The sequence below is a fragment of the Rhinichthys klamathensis genome, unplaced genomic scaffold (genome assembly GCF_029890125.1).
Source record: "Rhinichthys klamathensis goyatoka isolate OS25496 unplaced genomic scaffold, OSU_Roscu_1.1 h1tg000323l_1, whole genome shotgun sequence".
Taxonomy (NCBI): Eukaryota; Metazoa; Chordata; class Actinopteri; order Cypriniformes; family Leuciscidae; genus Rhinichthys; species Rhinichthys klamathensis.
In genome coordinates, this window is record NW_026606839.1 from 1441460 (window position 1) to 1464759 (window position 23300).

Sequence of the window (23300 nt, forward strand, 5' to 3'; positions counted from 1 at the left end):
AAGAAAAAAACTGATGCAGAAAAAAAATAAAACTGCTCTATTGTTCTGTGTGACATCATTAAATTTGCTTTGTCTGAACTGTAAATGTTTAAACTCAGATTATTTTGAGTTAGTGCACTGTTAGTGGATTAAAATCAGGGTTATTATCGTTTACTGAAACTATACATTTCGTTAATTGAACAAAGCTTAAATAAAATAAAACAAATATTAGTTAATAAAAACTCAAAGCAAATTGTACTGTACCATGCACGGTTTGGTGGTGTAAATTATTTATTCTGAAGCAATATTTTCAGATTTTACTAATCTTCATATTTGTGATATTTACTTCATATATGTGTTATTTATTTTTATAAAGAGAACTTTTATTACCTTATTAAATGTATGCATCATCTTTCGTGTCAAATTCTTACATTTGATAATATTCAGCAAAACAGCTCCCTTAGTAAATGTTAAACTAAATCATGTTATAAATAAATAAACAACAATCTGAATGTTTACCTCAGTAACGTACATTTCTTCTGTGAGTTTTCTGTGTGCCGTTTCACTCATTTGTTTTGATTTCTCCACGAATGTCTCTCTAACAAAGAGCCTCAACACGACGTTGTTACCAAAATACATTAGCCTACCCATTATCAATCGCTGTTTACATTGAATGTAATAAAATCACAATCATTCTTGCGTTTCGATGCTTCTCGGGTTATTTTTTGTCACTAAAGTTAAGCTACTTGTCCGGTCGGGCAAGTAAAATTATCTATCTTGTCCCGGACAAGCGTTACTGTCGAGCCCTGAGTTCATTCATTCATGATTTTTTTTGTCGTGCTGTAAAGCGGAACAGGTGATCGGTTCACAGCATAGACAGTAAAGGTTCACAGCGATTTGTGTGTCACGCATCATTACAGCGCCAAAAGAGATCACAACAGCTCGAAAAAAGACGTCTATGGTCACACTCCAGTCTAATTAGTACATTCCCAATAATTATTGTGAAGTTTACCGTGCTTGCAACTAGGCTATCTATCCCTCAACCCCAAACCTTTCCTTAACCCTACCTCTTTAATACAATAAAAAATGTACTGTAGTTTCACAACAAACAGGATGACTTACGGCATCTGGTGATCTGACACGAGCTGTATGCCTTATCACCAGGTGGTGAAAGTGAAGATTAAAAATGCAAGGAAAGTGAAGTAGGGCCCTGTCCCCTAAGCCCTTGGCCCTTGTGATAGTCTTCCGTGACGTCATGGCGCTTCAAATATTGGGTAGAAGTCTGGTTTGGCAAAAGCCGGAAGTATTTTTTTTTAAATCATTTTCCCCATATAGGATTTTAAAATTGTCTTTGTTAAAGAGTTATAAGCCATAAATCAAGCCAATCAGCAACGAGGTGAATCACAACACTGCAAACTTTGATTCAAAGCAAAAAAGTTTTAAAAAACCGACAAAAAGACAAGACCGTGTACTCAACGGCTTTAGTGAGGTTAAGAACTACAATCCCATGAAGCATTGCGAATGCGAACAGCATAATCAAATGACTCATTTACAAATATTGATATGTATAAAAACAATATGTATTGTGTATATGAAAAACGTGCATATAAACAAAAATGTCTGCATTTTGACAGTGTAGACTAGACCCGATTACATCATTAGCAGTGCTTCATGGGAGTGGGCGGAGCTAAAGAGCTATTTTGGTTGCTTTGTTCGACTCTGATTGGTGGATTTTCTGTACAGCATCATGGGTAATGTAGTTTTTCACCAGGAATTCCTCTGTTAAACTATTATTTTAAAAACGAAGCTGAAATAATGCGGGCTGGCGGCTTCAACAGAAGCAAATACCATCCATTAACAACCTCGTATATTGCAGTATTTCTGTCTTTAAAGGTTTATAAATTATCATTCAAAATCAATTTCTCTATGGAAGAAATGAATGGAGCTTTTACTTCCAGAACCCGACATTTGGACTCTATGGTGGGGAAAGAGTTCGTACAAGTAAAAAGTCAATAAACAGCAAAACACCAACAAAAATTTTCAGTGCAAAAAATATCTCTTTTATTATTTACGATAACATCAAACAAACAGACAGGATGAATAGTTTGACACTCGTCGTCAATGTCACCTACTGAAACGTAACTTTGGTAAAAAAAAGCAGCAAAAGATTAAACCGATTAAATAGAAGAACCAGAGGAACCGGCAGAAGCTCGCGGACCACACAATAAAACACATTTACAAAGAAGCCAGAAAGAGAATCACTCCTTCAGTTAGGAGAAAGAAAAACTGCAGAAGCCGCTTGAGGCTCGTGAAACCTTGAACATTTCCAACGGCTTGAAGTCGTCAAGATTTATCTACACAGGGAAAGCAGAAATATAGTACAAGTGTGTTTAAAGCACAACGGAGAATATACAGAAAATATTCCACCTGATGTCATGGCAAACAGACCGGAAACTCAATCCATATCCACAGCTGAAAGATCAACAAGTCATTTAGAGAAATGTGCATTTCACTGAACAATACTTTCCCGTAATCCCAAATCGGGCTGCCCAAAAGATTTACTGGCGTCAGGACAAACGAACAATTTATCTTCTCCAAAAAAATAAATTAAACATGCTGTGTGTTTGATAATGTTGATAATGACATACTGAATATCTAACAAGAAGAAAACTACACAAACAACTGATGAATCTGAGCGAAGCGCTAATGTACTGAAAAAATTCAAAAACCGTCGGTCTGTCCGAGAGATGATGATAACCACATGCAAACCACGGCAGGAAAATGAGTTTAGATCAGCAAACACACCCAATCAGAGAGCAGCGCTGAACATCCAACATTTACATATGAAATATCCTCATTTGTTTACATTACATTTACATAACCAAATTAATTTATGTACAGGTCTTTTGGAAGAAGTGGTTAAATTGGGTGTGATCGAATTAAATTAATTTGCAAAAGTGTTCGATTCAATCGTAAAAATGATAGAATTTGCATAAAAATTAAGTTGATTCTTGGCAAACTATGGTCATATTAAAAACCAACAAATGCAATTTCAATTTCAAGAAATTTTGTTTTGATTCTTTCAAGCATATTTCATTTTGGTGATGCCAATCAGTAAGACACTCCATGTATAATTTACTCGTTTTGTAATCTTTGACTTCCTGCATTGGAGAAATGCTTGACAGTGTAAGAATAAAGTGCAAAAAAAAAAAAAAAAAAAGGCCAAATCAGCTACATGAACTTGCTCAAGTGCAGTATTTACAACAAAACGTGACGCAATGCCAAAAGCAAGAATAGCACAAAAAAAATAGCCACAAAAGACAATTAAAGTTTTGCTGTTTTATCACTTTAAAAGTGCTGTGATGATAAAGCTCGTCGTGCACAAGGGGAAACCTCTCCCCAAGTCAAGTAAAAGAACAAAACTGTCTTTTTCCATGAAGCTTTGCTCAGATCAGCTGGGACAATAACGCAAGGTGAATTTGAGCTTCTCCTGCCTTTAATTCACAGTGGAGAAGATGTTTGTAGAGGTCTAACAGCTCTATCCAGCCTGCTGGATTTGATCCGTGTTTTACTAAACCAAGGCCTATTAAACGTCAAATCAGACTGGGCTACGCAACAAAATCTTGTTTTTGCAATAACTGATTGTTAATCAATTAAAGACGTATTCAAACTGCTATGCATTGTCATATCTAATCGCATTGGTCATCTTCCTACAATCAAAAAAGGAGACTGGTTTCATTTTTGCTATGCTTGACATTCAAAATCGCAGCTGTAGTACGTGGCTTGGTGTTAGAAACAAGTGCTCTACAGTAAACAACAAAAAAAACAAATGTGTTCACACAGGACAAAACGGGCAACCCTATTCGTAGAGCATTTTACAGTATGATGCTGCAATACAGGACCTCATGTCACTTTAGTCATCTGAGGTTAAATCACTATAGAAAACCATTTCAAAAACATGCCAATAGTACTTCCTCTGTTCAAAACCAGATATAGTCCTAGTTTAATGCCTTTACTGACTGGGTTTTCGCTTTTAAAATCAAAAACCATCTTTTAAAGGTGGCCGAAAGCAGAAACGCATCCGTCTCGTTGCACATCTGATCTGATTTGGGGGAAATCGCAACTAAAAGAGCGACACAATGCATTACAAAATGCCAACTCAAAGGTTTCAACTGCATTTCTGGGAGCAAACGTTTGTTACGAAGCATATTAGTTCTATAAATAGATCAGTTCGACAGTTTCATTTGTAATCAAATGTCTCTCTGAGGTTAGTCTTTTTTTTCTTTCTTTTACCAGAACTATTTACAATTCAAAACCAAGAAACTCCTTCGCAGTCTCGCGAGACCGAACATTCATACACAAATCTCGAAAAACGAGACTGACCTTTTCCAGGGCTTACGGCTGAATCGAAGATATTCCATGGGATTATAAACACCAAATGATGCCCAACTCGCACGTATAAATACACTGTTTTGATATGACAATTGTGGACAATGGCATCAACTCAAAATAACAAACCCTGTACACGTACGCTTCATACAGTCCCTCCTCGCATGGCAGACTGTACACTGAGAGGCGATGATACTTAAGCTACGAAGAGGTTTGTTTCGGGTTTCTTTGTTTTGTCTGTTTCTTTTAGGTGGTCTTGACCAGGTCGTACACGTGGATGTGGAAATCGTCGTCGTATTTGATGTAGTAGACAGACGGCTTGGCAGGAACTTGATAGATGACGAGGCCTGTTCTCTTTACTCCTTTATCCGTCACATACTCCACCTGCTTACCCACAAGGCTCTCTGTTTCCTCGCCGGGCTTCCTGTCTGCGGGCAGCAGGTGTTTATTCTCTGCGGAAACAAAGAAATGGAAACAGTGAACTGACACTTCACTTTACTGCACAATGAGATGGAATGAATGATTGAATTCAACCTACCTTCAAAAAAAAATGAAGCATGTTATTAATTTAAATATTAGTAGTTTCTATAATTATATACAGAACAATAATATAAAATTCAAACGTTTGTAAAAAGAAAGTCTCTTATGCTCACCATAACTGCCTTTATTTGATCAAAAATACAGTGAGAACTACAGTAATATTATAACAATTTTTCATTCCTGTGATCAAAGCTGCATTTTCAGCATCATTACTCCAGTCTTCAGTGACACATGATCCTTCAGAAATCACTCTAATATGCTGATTTGGTGCTCAAGAAACATTTCCTATCATTTTTTCAGGATTCTCTGGTGAATATAAAGTTCAAAAGAACCGCATTTATTATCATCAAGGTAGAGATAGTGAGGTAGCTGATAATGTAGAAACTGACAGACCGTAGAGAAGTCGAGCCCAATAGATAAAGATAGAAGATCTCTCAGTTCCTGTGTACACCTGGTGTTAAGATGCGTTTTGGTCGATCGGATCACAAGTGGACGACACTAAATACAGGTGTAAACGGGGTCTAAAATGTTTTGAGCTTGTCCACTTTCGACCATTTAGAGGTAGTGGAAAATGCATTTGATCGGATTGCTTTTGTAGTGCAGACGCTCATGTGATCGAATGTGTTCAAACAGCCGCAAAAGCCCGTCTACTGGCCTAATGTGTAACATTATGGGAAGTGCTCTAGCCAGACGGGGTTTAAACTGTCGGCTGGAGACCCAAGATTAGTTTGAAGATGAAAAACATACCAAGCACAATGTTCTCTCATCATTCCTGATTCCTAACACACACTCACAGCGTTCGGCTGGTCTTGAGGCTGTCAGAGCAGAAACTAAAGCTGATGCTCTCCGTGTGTTTTTCTGTTGTCTTCGATCGTGTTCATATATAAATTGCGCAAGATCATTTCGTCCATTAGATCGAAAGATCTAAAAAAATAAAAAAAACATACATTTATCCGCCCATAGACCCTCCACTCGAAGAAATCAGGACAGAAGTGCTTGAAAGTGGACAAAAGAGACTAAAGGATTAAAACACCAGTTGTGAACGGGAATGTCTCTCCCTCGTCTACTTGTGATCTGGTCGACTGAAACACATCTATATACCAGCAGTAAACAGGGCTAAGAGATGCTTCGTAAGAAGTCTAAGTCACACAGAACCAAAAAACAATCTTGGTTCTGAAGCATTGCACAGCCATTTAAACTTGTCTGCTAATTGCATAAATTTGAATGTAACAATTTCTAGTATTCAGTGCTGTCAAACGATTAAAATATTTAATCGCGATTAATCACATTAATGTCATAGTAAACTCGCGATTAATCACACATTTTTATCTACTCTAAATGTCTCTTGATTTCTTTTCGTCCCATTCTTTTTTCTCATTTCAATGCTCTTATCAACATGGAAAAGTGGATCGGCTTGGTTTGTGCAAATGTTTTTTATTGAAAACAACATTGGCATATACTGTGTTCAATTTCACACTAACATTCTCACTTGGAGCAAATAATCTCAATGTAACACTGTCCATCAATAAAAGGGTGAAAGAAATACTGACGAGGTCCTGATATTGACGAGGGGGCGGAGAATTCGCATCAGCTGTGTGTGTGTGTGTGCTTGGCCATCATCAAGTGGTATTTCAGACTGGACGTGCTGCGATGATGATAGCTCGGTTCACAACGACAAAACACACAGATCACTTTGGTCTTGTCAATGGAACCATTTGGCATCTTTTTAAAAGTAAACTTTCAATTCAGAATCTTATTGGCGTCCATTTCGGCGTCTCGCACTCGTCATCCACTCACAACGTAACGTTAACCAACTATTTGGCCGGCTCGCAAGCCCAAACAAGTGTGTGCGCCGTGCCTGTTGTTTTGTTTCCGGTCTAGCTAGATCCGCTTCCGCTTTGGTCGAGGAAGCAACAAAACATCCTCGCGCGGCGCAAGCCATTGAAATGAATGGGTTTCATCCTGTTGCAAAAGCATGTGAAAAAACTACAAAGTTTGCTAGGCTAAAAAGACCGTTAATCTCACGATAAAAAAAAATTAACGCCGTTAAAATGGGTTTGCGTTAACGCCGTTAATAACCCGTTTAACTGACAGACCTACTAGTATTATAATATAAAGTTTGAAATTCATCAAGCAAAAGGTGAGTAATATCAGATTCAATAACCTTCAAACGGAATCAACTTCAGTACGGTATTAACAACATCAGCTTATTTACCCGCTTCAGGTAAAATCCGGAGGTCTCCGTCTTTGTAGTCGTCCCAGAGCTGGTACATGTAGAGCACAGGGTCTTTCTCGTATGTGATGTAGTACCAGTTGGTCATGATGGGCGCTCGGGACAGGACCATCCCCCTCCACTCGTTCTTCTCACCGTCCTCCTTCTCAAACAGATGCTCCACGGCTTTTCCCACCAGCTCCTCCGCGTCATGAGGAACCTTGATCTTGTTGTTCACTATGAAGGGTTAGGAAACACAGAGGTTGTGTGTTACAGTGATTTTTACCCTGGTTAAGAGCTCTTGTGGCATATCGCTTTTTGTGGCATAAAAGCTCTGAAATCTGACTGAGATTAAATGAACCATGTTCAATCACACTGAAATATGCAACGCATGTAATTGGTTGAATTAATGCAACTATAAACAGCAATATGATCAAAGTTACCAACACAGTTCAAATGTCTGGGGTCAATAAAATATTTGTATTAATTTCTCAAGAAAATGTTTTACATAGTATAAACAGGAGGGAAATAAAGTGAAATTTATTCTTGTGATGGCAAAGCTAAATTTTCAGCAGCAAAAGAACAGCATTTATTTATTAAGTGAAATAGAAATCTTGTATAACAGATAAATGTGTTTACTACTAAAAGTATTAAACTCTTCTAAAAAAACTTAGTCTAATTAACTATTTTGCATAGTGAAAGAATAGTTGTTAGATATTATTTAATGAATGTACACTACTAAGATATAGTAAGCATTTAAGTTTTATATAAACTAAAGCTGTGCATAAAAAACAGGCATCAAAATTCTTGTCACAATATTTCATATTCATCCTTTTCTAGAGGAAGCCCTCATTTACTCTCCAGGCTATGCAACATATCATGCTGTTTTCATATATTCTCAATTGTGACAGCCTAAATATATGCATACTAACAGTGCTATTTGAGTATCACCATGATGCGATTATAGTTTTTATTAATAAAAACTGAATGAATCAATGAAAATTGTTTTAGTCTCAGTTAACTAAAACAACCCTGATACGATAATCAGTCTCCATTATTTCAACTGCAAACATCATCAAAAACAAATGTCTTCCAATTCAGTCTTTTTTATTTTGTGCTTTAGTAGTCAGCTCATTTATTGTCCATTTTGTCTATTTTAACTTTATTATGATTACTGGGGTAGGGATGTAACGGTATGAAAATTTCATATCACGATTATAGTGACCAAAACTATCACGATTATCAATATTATCACGGTTTTGTTAAAATGAGATGAAAATGTTCAAAAAGGAACGGATCCGCACACTGAAAAAATTTCAACAAGTTTTATATTTGGAAATCAACAAACAACATAAAATTAGCAGCTCTATGCACTTTTATTTAAGCATACACATTAAATTATACGACCGTAGTCAATAGCAACGCATTATAACATCTCTTCTATCACCGCGGAGGCGCTCTCTCGTTTCATTAAAATGCTATTATAAATGAGGTTAGTAGAAAATGTTAGCAGCAAATGTTATTATAGTGAAAAAAATTTTTTTAGTTTGAAACAAATAAAAGGTAAATTGTTCCATTGATGAAAAACAAATAAATGTATTTATACTATAAAATGAAAATACATTTATTTTAAATAGCACAGCTTTTTCATGAGGCAACAACATTTGATAGATAGGACAGAACAAGAAAGACCATCTTTGGGCAAAAGTATTACAGGGCTAATATGAAAGGCTTAGTGTATCATATCTATGCAACATACTTCATAGTGCTCTCTACTCCAGTGTGATCTGACACCCGGGAGAAAGACTCATGATTTAGAAACAAAAAAACTCCAGCGAGATAAATTACTTTTATGAAAAACCATTGACCTTTTTCTACAAATAAAGTATAATAATGGGAACATTGAGAGCGAGTTTCCTCGTGTTACTGTTGTAACTGAACGCGACGGAGAATGACTGAGGAGAGATGAGTTTCCATTAAAACTTTTACGACTTAAAGGGATACTCCACCCAAAAATGAAAATTCTGTCATCATTTACTCGCCCTCAAGTTGTTGCAAACCTGTATGAGTTTCTTTCTTCTGCTGAACACAAAGGAAGATATTTTGACGATTGGAACCAAACAGTTGTTTGGCACCATTGACTTCCATAGTAGAAAAAAATATATACTATGGAAGTCAATAGTGCCAAAGTTCCAATCGTTTTTCAAAATATCTTCCTTTGTGTTCAGCAGAAGAAAGAAACTCATACAGGTTTACAACAACTTGAGGGTGAGTAAATAATGACATTATTTTCACATTTTTGGGTGGAGTATCCCTTTAAATATTCATTTGTACCTCACATTAAGCTATCGAATGGCTTCAGAAGTCTTGGAATATAGTGCACGAAAACTTTATCATGCTTTACAATATTTTTATTTCTTTAGTGGGGCTTAACAATAACAGAGAATAGTACGTGCAATATCGGACGTCATGGAGAATCGGGATGAATCGAGCGCTGTCACTGCTTTCCGCCATGTCTTCTCGTTCAAAAAAACAACAATGCATGCTGTGGCTGAGCCAGACTGATGCTGCCTGGACAGGATTTACAAAAGGTTTTCAAAATCGCGATAATCGAACACGGTTTTCATGATAATTACATTTTGAAACAATAATACTAACCGTCAGGACATTTTATCGTGAAACAGGTAATCGTTCCATCCCTAGGGAACAGATGTGCACATCATTGCATACAGAAAAAAAAACACAGGGCTGCACAATATATCCTTTTATCATCGATATTGCAATAAAGATAGTCACATTGCAGGACGTGCGAAGTCAAATATAGGAATCGTAGTTGATCCGTATGGACCAGGCACCACGGTTCAAACGCACGTGATTCTCAGATTAATTGCAGTTTAACCATCATAGAGCAAAATTTTACTGTTTGCTGGTGTTTTAGGTCCTGTCAGTTTAACCATTCTAGCGATTTTAAACCATCTGAGCGGAAGACGCGAAAGAGAACTGGGAAAACCGATCTTTTTGTGCATTAAAAGGACACATACAGGGTAATTCCAGCGTTATGGATGTAACATTTGAACTCATAATGACAGGTGAAATGTCTCAGAAAAAAAAACTTCTTACAATATTTAAATTGGAAATGCATATTCTCAGAGCACCCAATCTGGGGAATGGACAGGCAAAATATGTTTTTCTAAAATATATTTAAGCACCCCCAAAAATGGAAATGACAGAGTTTTTGGTATACTGTTCGATTTCCTTTAAAGTCTGTGAACTTTTAAATCCAATGTATAAATATTGCTATCCACATGATGAAGGGGTCTTAGCTGAACATAAAAATATCAATGTTTAAAATATATATATTTTTATGAAGTGTATTATGAGGAAAAACCAACATGGATGTGACAAAAACCCTGTTATGGATGTGACGCGTCTGAAATACATAGAATCTGTTTGGAAAATCAACAATCAAACCATCATGGCACTTTTGTTGACGCATAATGGCTGTGTTTTCACATTAAGAAGACTGTCTGAAATGATTCTGTTCAGTTATGAGACGCACTCAAGTTTACGTGTTGCAAGTGATCGCACCTCCATGCTATATTTGCTTATTTATTAAATCCAGGTAATTGGTTGATGAAACTTTGATTTAAAATTAAGATACAATTTATACAAAACAAAAAAATTCACTTTAAATAAAGTCTTTCTACAAAACAAAACTTGAAATGAAGTGGCCAAAATCATTTCTGTCTTGAAACAGATCACAATCGTCATATGCATGGTCACGTCCGTAACGCATTATTATGGTTGTTCATAGGGATGCACGATATAGGATTTTGGCCGATATTCGATATGCCGATATTTTCAAACTAATTTTGCCCGATGCCGATACCGATATATTTGTGTTTTTTTTAAGTGCAAAAAAAGCTTATTAAAGCTTCTATTAATGTTCTCAGTCAAGAGCAGTGAGTGATTTCCTCTGTTTTGTTGTTTTATTAACATTAACGGGATAGTTCTCCCAAAAATTTAAATTGTCATCATTTACTCTCTCAAGTTTCTTTCTTCTGTTGAAATTATAAAAGTTATTTGGAAGAATGTGGCTAACCAAACAGTTGCTGTACTCCAGTGACTTCCATAGTATATTTAAGCACAAGTAAGAAATGAATCCAGGTTTGAAACAACATTAGATAGACAGAATTTTTATTTCTGGGTGCAGTATCTCTTTAAAGACAAGCGGCAGAATATTATTACTGTCTCTTTAAGAACTGCACGCGAGTAACGCGACGCGTCTAATATACACGCATTTGACAAGCAGATTTTCTCTGTTTGCTTTCACTTTAGACATAACCAACTTTGTTTATGTAAACCTTGTGTGTATTTGACAGTATCAGCGCAATAAGACTCGAAAGATTAGTCCAGTATGCAGGCGCTGTGACAGGCTTTAGTTCCTGTGAGCGTCGGGTGTAACGCGCTCAGAAAAGCGGATGTTAGAACAGCGCATCAGCACGTGAATGACATGTTTAACTAGCAAGACTTTGACGCACATGCAAACAATGAACCTTTGTGAATTGCGGTGTCCCGTGAGTGTAACTCTACCTCTGCGTTTACATGTGATGTGATGTGATGTGATGTGAATGTACGTCGCGTTGTACAGTATGTTGAGATGAAGGCGCCAGAATTGAACTGATAGAATGCACGATACTATGATTTTTCTTCAAAAGCAGATAGTGGAGACATTTTAATCGCCCACGATCAAAAACCGTGAGACGCACACCCCTAGTTGGAAGTTTAAGTTGCTGGCGCTCATGCTTCGTTCACGGTCGTCACGTGCGCATAGGAAACACGCCACCCTATCGGCAAGACTCATCGGCAGAAATATTCATATCGGCCGATGCCGATGATGGTCATTTTAAGCTTTTATCGGCCGATACCGATGTTGTCCCGATATCATCGTGCATCCCTAGTTGTTCAGAGCAAAGTAGTGAGATGAATTGTCTATCCTAATAAGCATAAACATAATTTAGCTTTGTAAATAAAGTTTCAAGTTATTTGCATTTATAATTGTCATATTAAATAAATTAAACCTTTAAAACGTTATGGACGTGACACTGCACTGAAGCGTCAAGACTAGGGCTGCAACGATTAGTCGACGTTGTCGACAACGTCGACAATAAAAATTTGTCGACAAATATCTTTGTTGTCGAGTAGTCGTTTGATCTCACGTGACCTAATGTAAGGGCCTGCAATCCCGCGATTTGACCGCTACGGCGCTGTAGCGCTAGAGTGTAGTGCAGCCCTTACAAATGCTATTGCGGTAGAAGAAAATACAGCGCGAATTATGACAGTGCAAACGAATCCGAACTAGCAAGGTTTAGGTTTGGGAAAGTTTCACAAAACTTCAAATCAAGAATGCTGTCGTGTGCAATTTTCACGGGAGCACAACATGCATGTTGGAGTGCAAGAGGAAACATCCCGGCAAAAGAGGAGCCGGTGAGAAGTGAGTGTTCTCCAGCTGGAGCTTACTAACCAGCGGTAAATCTCTCTTTATTAGAGAATGCAATACTACTAATAATAGTAATAATATTATCAATAGTAATATAATTACAGTAATGTGATGACTTATTTTGTATAGAATAAAGCTTGATCCAGCTTAGGAGTCAGGGCTGTTTTTATTATTGTAACACTATTAGTATATTAGGTATTATTATAGTCTTATCACTTGCCTGTATTTTGTTCAATAATCATGAAGACTTACAAAACGAGATGTTATAGGCCTATCCTTCCTATGATATAGGAAGAATATCATGGCAGTTACTTTTTCATACTATAAATTAAAAGGTGAATGAGAACGTCTCTGTCAGCTCAATTGTCATGTAAAAAAAGATTGTAATTTTATAATTATAATAATTGTTTGCAGATTAATATTTTACCATTCTTTGTGTCCTGAAGTAAATGTCCCTTTTTCTGTTTCAGTTCTAAGAAAAGCAGTGGGCCTATTAAACAATGCTTAGAGAGCATTTGTGTGTGATTTGAGTTGGACCGAAATCTGAAAACTTAAAGAGAATGACCTGTTTAGTTGGCTCAAAGTTCATTAAAACAACTATTTCAAAAGCTGAAGTGATTTTCTTTTTTTATATTATAGTTAGAATATGTATAACTCAATGTTTTAAATAATTGGAAAAGCTGAATAATCGTTCCAAACTTACTGATTAGTCTGCGAAAATAATCGATGATTAGTCGATTAATCGTTCCAATAATCGTTAGATTAATCGATTATCAAAATAATCGTTTGTTGCAGCCCTAGTCAAGACCTCTTTATTATAGCCCTTATAAATTCAACAGGCAGTGCTGTTATGACCAAATTAGTATATTTATTTCTCAGGCATGCCTCCATCTTTCTGCAAAATGCTTACTGTTAAAATAAAGTTTAAAAAGGGGGGTCTTTGATACCTTTTTTTGAAAGCATGAAATATGGCTGGTTGAAAATGTAATTTAAAGGGGTCATATAATGGTACATGCACTTTTACAAGTTGATTGTACTGAAATGTGTGTTGGCAGTGCCTGTACACAACCATCATATAATGATAAAAATCCATCCAGTGTTTTTGTTTTAATCTCCTTATATGTTTTCCCCTGCCTCAAATCGAGCCGTTCGAGCCTGTGACGTCACAGACTCGCACGCCCCTCCCACGATTGTTGAATGACAGCAACGTTTCAACACAGACCTGCCCTCGCTCGTGAGGGAGCTGTCAATCATAGTCTGCGCGGACCGGCGCGGTCATTGTTGATATGCTGGAGCACTGTCTATGAGCAGAATGGCGTCTAAGCGATTGTGGTGTTCTGATCTTGGGTGTAATAACAAACACAGTCATTTTAATGTTTAATGAATATTCCCCACAAGCAACGTCAATGCTTTCATGTTTGCGCGAATCATTTCTCACCAGACTACTTTATAAACGAGGATCAGTATAAAGGTGGTTTTGCTAAGAAGCTACAGCTGCTCCTGAAAGGATCGGTACCATCTATTTGTGTTCCTGCAGGTGCTCCAGAAGAACTGAAGTGAGTGTAACGTTTTATTAAACTTTATATTAATATTTATATTAATCCTTGTAAATCGCTTGCACGCTTCACAATGAATGCGTCTAAGGTTTACACTCACGGTACATTACGGCATGTTTTCTATGTATGACAATATAATGCATAATCCCACGTTTATACTGAACAACGTGTTATGGTTATTGTGTTACAAACGGTGTACGCCAGAGCCGGCTCTGGTGTACACATAGAACAGAGAGGCGGAGTCAGCGAAGCTCATGATCATTTAAAGTCATATACACTGAAACGGCGTGCTGAAAACAGAGCTGTTTTTTACCAGGTAAAATAAGTGTTTTCTTACAATACTAATGAGAATTTTTAATTAAAGTATATTACAAACTTTTAATTTAGACCCTAAAGAATCATATTAGCTTGTACAAAAATGGCATTATATGACCCTTTTAAGCATTGTTGATTAATTATTTCCAAATAGAGCTATTCAAGTCATCTGTTGAAATTATTTTCATATCGCAGACTTTTTTTGTGTGTGTATATCCTTATCTGGATACACAGTTACTCATACCTTGACATTATGGTCATACATACTCACAGAATGTTTTAGTTACCGTTCACGCACTATAAATACTGCTCATCCTTGCACATGTGCTACTTCCTGTCACTGGCTTGTTTCCTGTTTGCAGCACAAAAGATCCACCTACTCACCCACTTTCTCAGTGAGAACTTGCAGGTTGGAGACCCTCTCATCTTTAAAGAGCTCGATGCCATAGACGCAATCGAAGCCGTCGTACTTGACCATGAACAGGGAGGAGTTGACGCTGAGGCGGTCCAGCACGGTGCCCTTCCACTTGGTCAGCGCGCCCTTCTCCCTCCAGCTGTGTTGGATGCGTCGGCCCAGCAGGTTGTTTGGATCTGGAGTGAGACTGTCGCTCAGCTCGCCACTGCTGCGCTTCCTGACGAGAGGAGAAAAACAGGAGCGTAATGGGTTGCTGAAAGTCTGGCTGAACTTACTAATCAAGGATCGTTTTACCGCTCAAACGCTGATTATGATTTGATCGATTTTATATTGCACAGCATCCTCTTTTAGATGATATCAAATGCATTTGGCTCACGTAACAGATACACATACTGTACGTTAATCTAAAGTGGTTTTAAAATGAGTATAAGCAGTCTAAAAATTAGGCATGGTATAAAACTGTTGGTAACACTGCAATAAGGTTTCATTAGTTAACATGAATTAAGAATGAACGGCATCTAAATTAATTTTATTTACTAATACATTATTAAAATCATAAGTTGTATTTGTTAACATCAGTTCATGCACTGTGAACTAACATGGACAGAGATTGAACGACTATTTTTATTAACTAACATTAACAAAGATTAATAAATACTGTAACAAATGTATTACACATTGTTAGGTCATGTTAGTTACTGCATTAACTAATGAAACCTTATTGTAAAGTGTTACCAAAAATTTATAAAGAATTGAATAAAGTTTTTGCATGATTTAGAGTACACTACACACTAATTTCATATTTTGAAAGAAATGATTCATCAAGGATGCATTAAATTGATCAAAAGTGACAGTAAAGACACTTATAATGCTATAATGTAGCCTTGGTGAGCAGAAGAGACTTCTTTTAAAAAACATTTGAAAAATATTACCGAATCCAAACAGTAGTGTACAAAAACATTTTTAGCCTTCATAATCTTTCATCAATATGTAATAGCTTGCCAAGCCCTCCTATTTTTCAACCACCTTGATCTATTCTGACCTGTAACAGCCACTTTTCACAATCCAACTAATTCCAAAACAACTCCTGCCCTGTATTTTTCTTTAATATCCGATTTCATTCAGAAATACATCAGATTACCAAAATAAAATGGGTTCACGTGGACTCTACAGGCGCCTAATTGAAATCAGTAGTAAAAAGATGACTGTGTTGTCGCCTCTCGTCGGCTGAACACACCGAAAGGAATAAAGGTGACTGCCAACTAACATGTGTGTTCTGCGGGTGTGTGTAAGTAAATATCAGCAAGTATCAATAGTTAATACACATCATTCAAAAGGAGAAACAAAAACTGGGACTCCAGATATACAAACCGTAAACAAAGCAGCGCTTGCTTACCATGTTGAATATCAATCATGCTGATCACTTTCAGTCGGCTCATGTTACCGGTGTATTATGAAAATATTTGCGGATTGGGATGCTCAAGTAAGATCATGCAAAATTAGAATTGACTTCTGTTGCGCCGTATTGACTTCTAGGCTTTTCATCACTTTCACTGACTCGTTCGCTAAGGGCAAGCTCACACTACGGGACTGTAAGACTACATGAATCACTGTGGTGCTCACACTACACATCAAGGTTTCTTTTCATCTGTCGTCGTCTTGTCATGGCAGCTCACATATACGACAACACAATGCTGACAAGGTGCACAAACTACAAGAAATTTGGTCAAGAGACTGTTTTTGCTCGTAAGTGATTACGAGATTTTTCCATTTATACCACCTGCACTTTGATTGGCTGGATTAGTTCCACCTTGTAATTGCATTTGACACACTACAAGATTATGTGGGGATAATATCAAAAAAGGTTTGAAAATATCGTCGTATCTGACTGTGACTGCTCGAGATTGGCTCAGATCACTTCGCTGACCTGCTCGTTTTGGCCGTTTTTTGTCGCAGACTTTGGAAATCTATCTGTGATAGCAAAATCCAGTTAAAAGTCATGTAGTGTGAGCTTGCCTTAAAGTCCCACTCCGATCATATTTTTTAGCTATTTTTAAACATTCCCAGTGGTCTTTAAATTATGATTATGCCATTTTTAGCCAAAATCACAAAACCTGTGCCGTTTTCTGGGACTTCGCTTCAGCAGAGCGGCAGTAGCTCATTAGAAATTCGCCTCTGCGTTGTGGGCGGAGCCGTTGGCACGGAGGCACGGGGACGACCCTCCCCCTCCCCATTGCTGAGAGCTCTGTCTCTCTCGCTAGCTTACATCCCCAACCTGTCAATACCGGTGCAACAAAAATGGAGAACAATATTGGAGCTATCCAGCCGTACAGTTTTGAGCCAGATGCCAGCTCGGACGAGGAACGTACATAGATCTAGTCGTCTACAAGTGGATGTATCAGAATGGTAACGTTATTGTTTTTGTAATCTCTTGAATTGACTATTTCAGGCCAATAACTCCTAATAACATGTTAGTAAATAAATATGTTTGTGGACATGCTCCAAACATTTAGTCAGATTAACCTTTTTGAAGTTTTCATAGCTATCACACAAAGAATAAATCATAGTGCTGCAGAATCAAGTTTACTTATAGAGCACAGTATGAGCTTGTGGCCCCGCCCAGTGGAGTTACTACGTCACAACTCCAGTCTATTTCAAACGGCATTTTTGCGTCTGCTACTGATTCACAGCCATTTGAATGTAGAAATACTCAGAAATACAACTTTGAGCCTATTTTTCTAAAGATATGTCCTCTAACATAAGAAAAATGCCACAAGAACATGTTAACACCTAGAAAAACATTATTTTCATCGGAGTGGGTCTTTAAGCTGAACAGCCAATTAGAGTCATCTCTCTCTCTCAATGATGAAGCCAATGCCAACGGATGCTGATTCAACAAGCTCAATCGGCCAAAAAGCCAACGCAAAAACTGGGCCGACTAGTGGTGCACGATATATCGGCCGCCGATATAACATCGGCCGATATGGTAAATTTTTTACACATCGGTATCGTTCCGATGGCAAAATAGGGCCGATGTGAACAGGCCGATATCATTCCTGTGTATTTGACGTGTGTGTAGATGTGAGTGTGGGGGCGGGGATGTTTGTTTTTGCACGAGCGCATACATTACGAGCGCAAGTCCTGTCAGTTTAAACATCGAGCGCAAGAAGACTGGAACTTGCGCGCTGTTTTCTGTCAGCCTTACTAAGGCGTATTTTTGTCCCGCCAAAGGCTTATTTGACCGGTGAGTGATGTAGATGACTGACTGCTGCGCTTGTTTAAAGGTGAACTAAGTAACTTTTTTTACCTTAAACGGCAGGCGTAATGATATGACGCAGCGCCTGAAAATAGGCTACCTTCCGTCAACACAACAGAACTATTTTCAGGCGCTGCGTCATATCATTACGCCTACTGCACTCATGGTACGGCAGTGAAGTTTCTTGATTATTACGCAGGAATGAGAGAATAGTTCCTAGCCATATCAGCCTAGAAAATCGCAACTTTACATTTTCCGTCGGTCTTAGTGCACGATGTAACTACAGAAGAGTCAAGTTTTAAATAGGAAAAATATGGAAACTCTTTGGTCATTTTTTTTTTTAGAAATGCTAATGGTCTTGTCCACTCCAATGATGTATGCTAAGCTATGCTAAAAGTGGTACCGCCAGAACCGGAGATCGGCTGAATGGATTCAAAAACGGTAAAACTCAACAGTTTAACTCTGGGGGAGTTGTAAAATGAGCCTATTTCCAAAAAAAGTGGAGTATCCCTTTAACCGAACAGCTTTGGAGTCATTGTAATGTTTATATTACTGATTTCGTGTTGAATGGTGGTCGTCTCGCACCCCCCTGGTGCTTGTGAGCCGCAAAACCACCCTTGCAACTTTGGGCCGGCGGGCCGTCGGCCTGTGTTAGGAAGTATCGTGTGATATCAGGTCTCGCGAGGTAACGAATTGCTTTACGGCAAAAAACAGATCTGATAAAATTGTGATAAAATGAGCATCAAACAGAAATAACCCGGCGCCGTATACATGTGATGTTCGAGGCGCACATACAATACAGACTTCCGACAGTTAAACAGTGCGCGCGCAGCTCTTAAAGGGGCCACACCTTATTTCCACTCGTTACAGCGTCCATCCTACTGAACAGGTACCGGTGTACAGGGGGAGGGGATCCAGCCGTGAGTGCGAGCCATCTCTGCGTGAGTGCTATTCACGACAGTACAAGTACTCCACAGCGACTCTAGGGGTCGCTGTTTGACAAAAACGGAATTCCTACTTAGTGCTGCTTTAACAGAGAGCGAGCAGAGAGAGTGAAAGCCCCGGTTTATCCACTCTCACCGTCTTCAAACTGTCTTGCTCTCTTTCCCTCCCTCGCGCATATTAATGAATTGAGTTGACTGAATATCTTTGAGAATACACGATGGTAAAAGGTCGGAAGACCGAAGGTTTTTTTTTCTGAACTACCACTGGTTGTGAATTGTGCTAAAATAACGTTGCCTTATCTTCTCTGAAAAGCTTTCCACACATTCAGATGACAAACCACACTTTCAATAAACAACAACAAAAAAATCTATCTAGTGATGAAATGTTTTCTGTGTTGAGACAAATCCTGTGCGATGTCCTAAACTGCCTGGATAATCACACAACGTGGTCCGTTAATGACACTCCGATTCGCGAACTAATGACTCCTTTGAACCGTTTCACTTTAATGAACGGTTAAAACAACTGATCTGTCCAACACTGAACTCAAGAGACATAAATCGGAAACACTTTACAATAAGGATCCATTTATTAAAGTCTAGTTAACTACATTAGTTAACATTCTACTAATATTAGTTTCTATGCGGATTTACTCCATGACAAAACCACCCCAGTCATTCTAGAATGATTCATTCTTTCCAAATAGAGATATTCAAGTCATCTGGTGAAATTGTTTTTATTTCGTAATATCATTTTTTACCAATATCGTGCAGCCCTAATCCTCGCCATGTGTTTTCTATACCGAGATATCGACATCGGCAAATATCGGTATCGGCCATAACAGCAATATTAATATCGGTTATCGGTATCGGCCACAATTTTCACATCGGTGCATTACTAGGGCCGACCCAATGGTCAGTAAAACCACCAACTGACTTTAGTTCAGCCGAGTGCATGAGTTCAGTCAAAGCTCAGTTTAATAATTCACTTCTACTGTAGCATGTCTGTCACTCAACAATTCTAACATTGAAAACACATTCCTGGAAATATCACAGCATAAACCGGCCTGACACCAAAATATTATTTCCAGCCTGGTCCTGTTGATAATCTGAGTGATGATGTGCACAATCATTAGTAGTCAATTTTGGACTATATGACATTAGAGATCGACCAATGTGGGCAGATTCTGAAACAAATTTCTGGAGAGCAACGTTTTATGTAACACAATTTAATTACAGCAAATGAGATGTATACTTGAACACTTATTAGTCAAAGGCTGGAAGTCAATGTGCCTTATCCACTGATAAGGCTACAAGTAGTTTGTGGAACTGATATGAGACTATAACTGACACATCTGTGAACTAGCCAACTGGTTATTGGAGATAATGTCAAAATGACCAAATATTGGCCGATTCATCGGTCTGGTTTGAGTGTCCCTAGAAACATCCCTAACTCAACACAATCAAATATATGTGCTAATGAATCAGAACTGATTCAACCAATTCACTGAAAAGAAATCAACTCAAGAGAATGACTCACCTACATATTGCACATCACTATGGCAGTAATGGTAAACCATGGCACTTCCATATTTATCATGCTAAAATTAATTTACAAGTTACATGAATTTTGGTATCCCTTCAATATTATAATATACCAAAGTACCATGGTATCATCATTCTGATGCCATTATTGTCCAATGTTAAAGCGTGTTTATATTATATTTACTCACCTGCCCCTTTTCTTGGACATGTTTCCAAAACCTCAAGCACGTCTAGAAGAGAAAAATGACAGAATTATAAGTAAACCAATTGGTTTGCTTGTCTTCAGGCAAGACACTACCAGTAAAACCAGCGTTTCTTCATCATCAAATTTGGGCTATTTCACTTTCAGACTACTGGAAAGAAAACATCCAAAATACACACTGAAGTACTTGTTTTATTATGCTTTTGTACACTTATTTGCGTCTAAAGATTTCAATTAAAATAGATATCTTTAAAGGCCGTTTCTCAAAATTAGTTTTCAGAAATCTCCACTTTTGCAGCACTTACATAAACCAAACGTTTAGTCTTATTTTATTCCTTTCTATATATATTCTGAGCATTTTTATTTTACACAGAGGTTTGTTTGTAAAACATTTGCCTGATTTATTTTATTTCTAAAGACAAGGTGTACATTTTTATTGAAGTGATAAAAAGAGATATTCAAAATCACTTCTGTAAAACAAAATGTAAAGGTTTCAAGGTTTAGATTTCTGTTCTGGAGATGTTTGTTAATAATCAGATAATACTTAATTTGCATATTTAAACATATCTTTTCAGAAATCATGTGATACAAAGCAATCGTCTTACTGGACTGTGATTAATCAACTGGGGAAGTGTGGTGATAGCTGTTAATTGAAATGTTTTCCCTATCTCTATACCCAAGGTTTTTTTTCCCTGCCTTTATTAGAATATCATATTGCTTTTAGGGATAAGAGCAATAATACACATGCCACAGCTGCAGATAATACTTTCATTTCAGCATATAGAAACTGATGGGAGTGTCAACATATGGTGGATGTCGACCACATGGTTTTGACAGCTCAATTCAGTGCTTAAGCTAAATCTGCAACATTGTTCACATTACAATACTTCAAGTCTACTTAATCAGGTGTGACCTGTGTATGTTACGTATGTAACGCCACGTTATCTTTTGTTATTTTATAGCGTTGCCATATTAATCTGGCCTCTGATTGGACAATGACTCAACAGCGCCCGTGTTGCATAATTACATCGAATCTGCGGCATATATTCAGCTGTTTATGGTTTAATATCGCGTTAAAGTTGATGTTAAATCCACGTAGAACATGAGACGTCCACAATATTGCGGCATAATAGAGGCCGGTTTATTTTTCATGCCTTAATGGTGCAAGCTGTGCTGTTTCTACACATATCGCCCAAAATATAACATATACATCATAACTAACATGTCAGACATCAGTAATGCAAGTAAACGAGTGTTTAGAATCTATATAAAGACACAAAATCGGGTCGTTTCGCTGCTTCACGTGGAAAACACCAACGCAGCTATAAAACGCTGGCGTTTCTGTCCTTTGCGCAACCGGTAAACTCCGCTTTACCTTCGTGTTTTGTCTTCACACATACTCTTATTTCCACGTGCTCATATGTCCCTGTATAAATTGTAAGAAAAGTAAGATTACCTGGCCTCTATTTTCATGTCTATGATAGACTTCCCTCTGCAGATCCTCATGTATAATGCTCGTCCAGACGTGAGGCAAGGCAACAACCTGGCACGGCCGGTTTAAACTACAATTCCCATAATGCATTGTCAGCGAGAGTAGAGCAAATAGCGGGCAGGGCATTCTGGGAGATGCAGTTGAGGGTGTGAAAGGGGCGGACACACATTCTTCCTGTGTCCGGCTGCAACTGTGTAAATGAGAAAATAAAATCCAGCTAAACAAAGAGTTATTAACGAAACGTCTGGATTAAAATCATGAGAGATAATAAAATCTCTCTGGATGTTATTTTTAATCTTATGAGCGGGGTAATGTTAACTACTTTTATAAGCACTCACGGAACTACAATTCCCAAGATGCACCAAGACTTTTCTTTGTCATTCCTTTGGTCAGGTTTGGAGGAAAAACAGGCCTTTGCTTTATTCAGAGTTTATTCACATTTTTGTGTTTCAAAATGTGTGCATATGTTGAAATAAACGTTAGGATGCTTAGATATTTATTTTTAAATAAAATATATAGGCCTACACCATGTTCAAAAAATGATTGAATTACACAGCATTTCATCAGCCTCTGCATTTCATATAATTATATCTATAGGATCCAACTTTCATATAAGCCTGTCTATTCCTTTTAAATTGGGTACGAAGTCATTAAAAATGATCTAAAAGATACAAAATGTATAATACCCTAAATGTTATGTAACAAATATTTTAAGTGTTTTAGTTGTCCTGATGACATTGGTCAAACAGTCACATCTCAATGGATTTATGATTTTATTTTTTAAACTGTTTAAAATAAGAAGTTAAAAATACTATGCAAGGTATAGTTTGAGGTTAAACCATTTATTTTTTATTTTTTGGTTTGTCATAATGGTTCAAACCTAATGGTTTTGGTATAATTCTACTCATTAAGCAAAAAAGGTGCACAATGCAGCTTTGCATATTTCAATTTGCATATA

At 37.5% G+C, this 23300-nt stretch overlaps 2 protein-coding genes across 2 annotated transcripts in view; both read right to left on the reverse strand.

The window, feature by feature from the left end:
* hsd11b1lb (hydroxysteroid (11-beta) dehydrogenase 1-like b) overlaps nt 1-23300 on the reverse strand; it is a 173576-nt gene that overhangs the window by 9890 nt on the left and 140386 nt on the right. The gene's annotated exons all lie outside the window — the stretch shown is intronic.
* On the reverse strand, nt 4578-22443 carry zmp:0000000521 (spindlin-W). The gene is made up of 5 exons (XM_056271663.1): nt 22307-22443; nt 20837-20878; nt 14876-15123; nt 7124-7357; nt 4578-4820 (listed from the first exon to the last, which is right to left on the reverse strand). The coding sequence occupies exons 2-5, from the start codon at nt 20854-20856 to the stop codon at nt 4615-4617; spliced, it is 708 nt and encodes a 235-aa protein (XP_056127638.1). The 5' UTR covers nt 20857-20878; nt 22307-22443; the 3' UTR covers nt 4578-4614.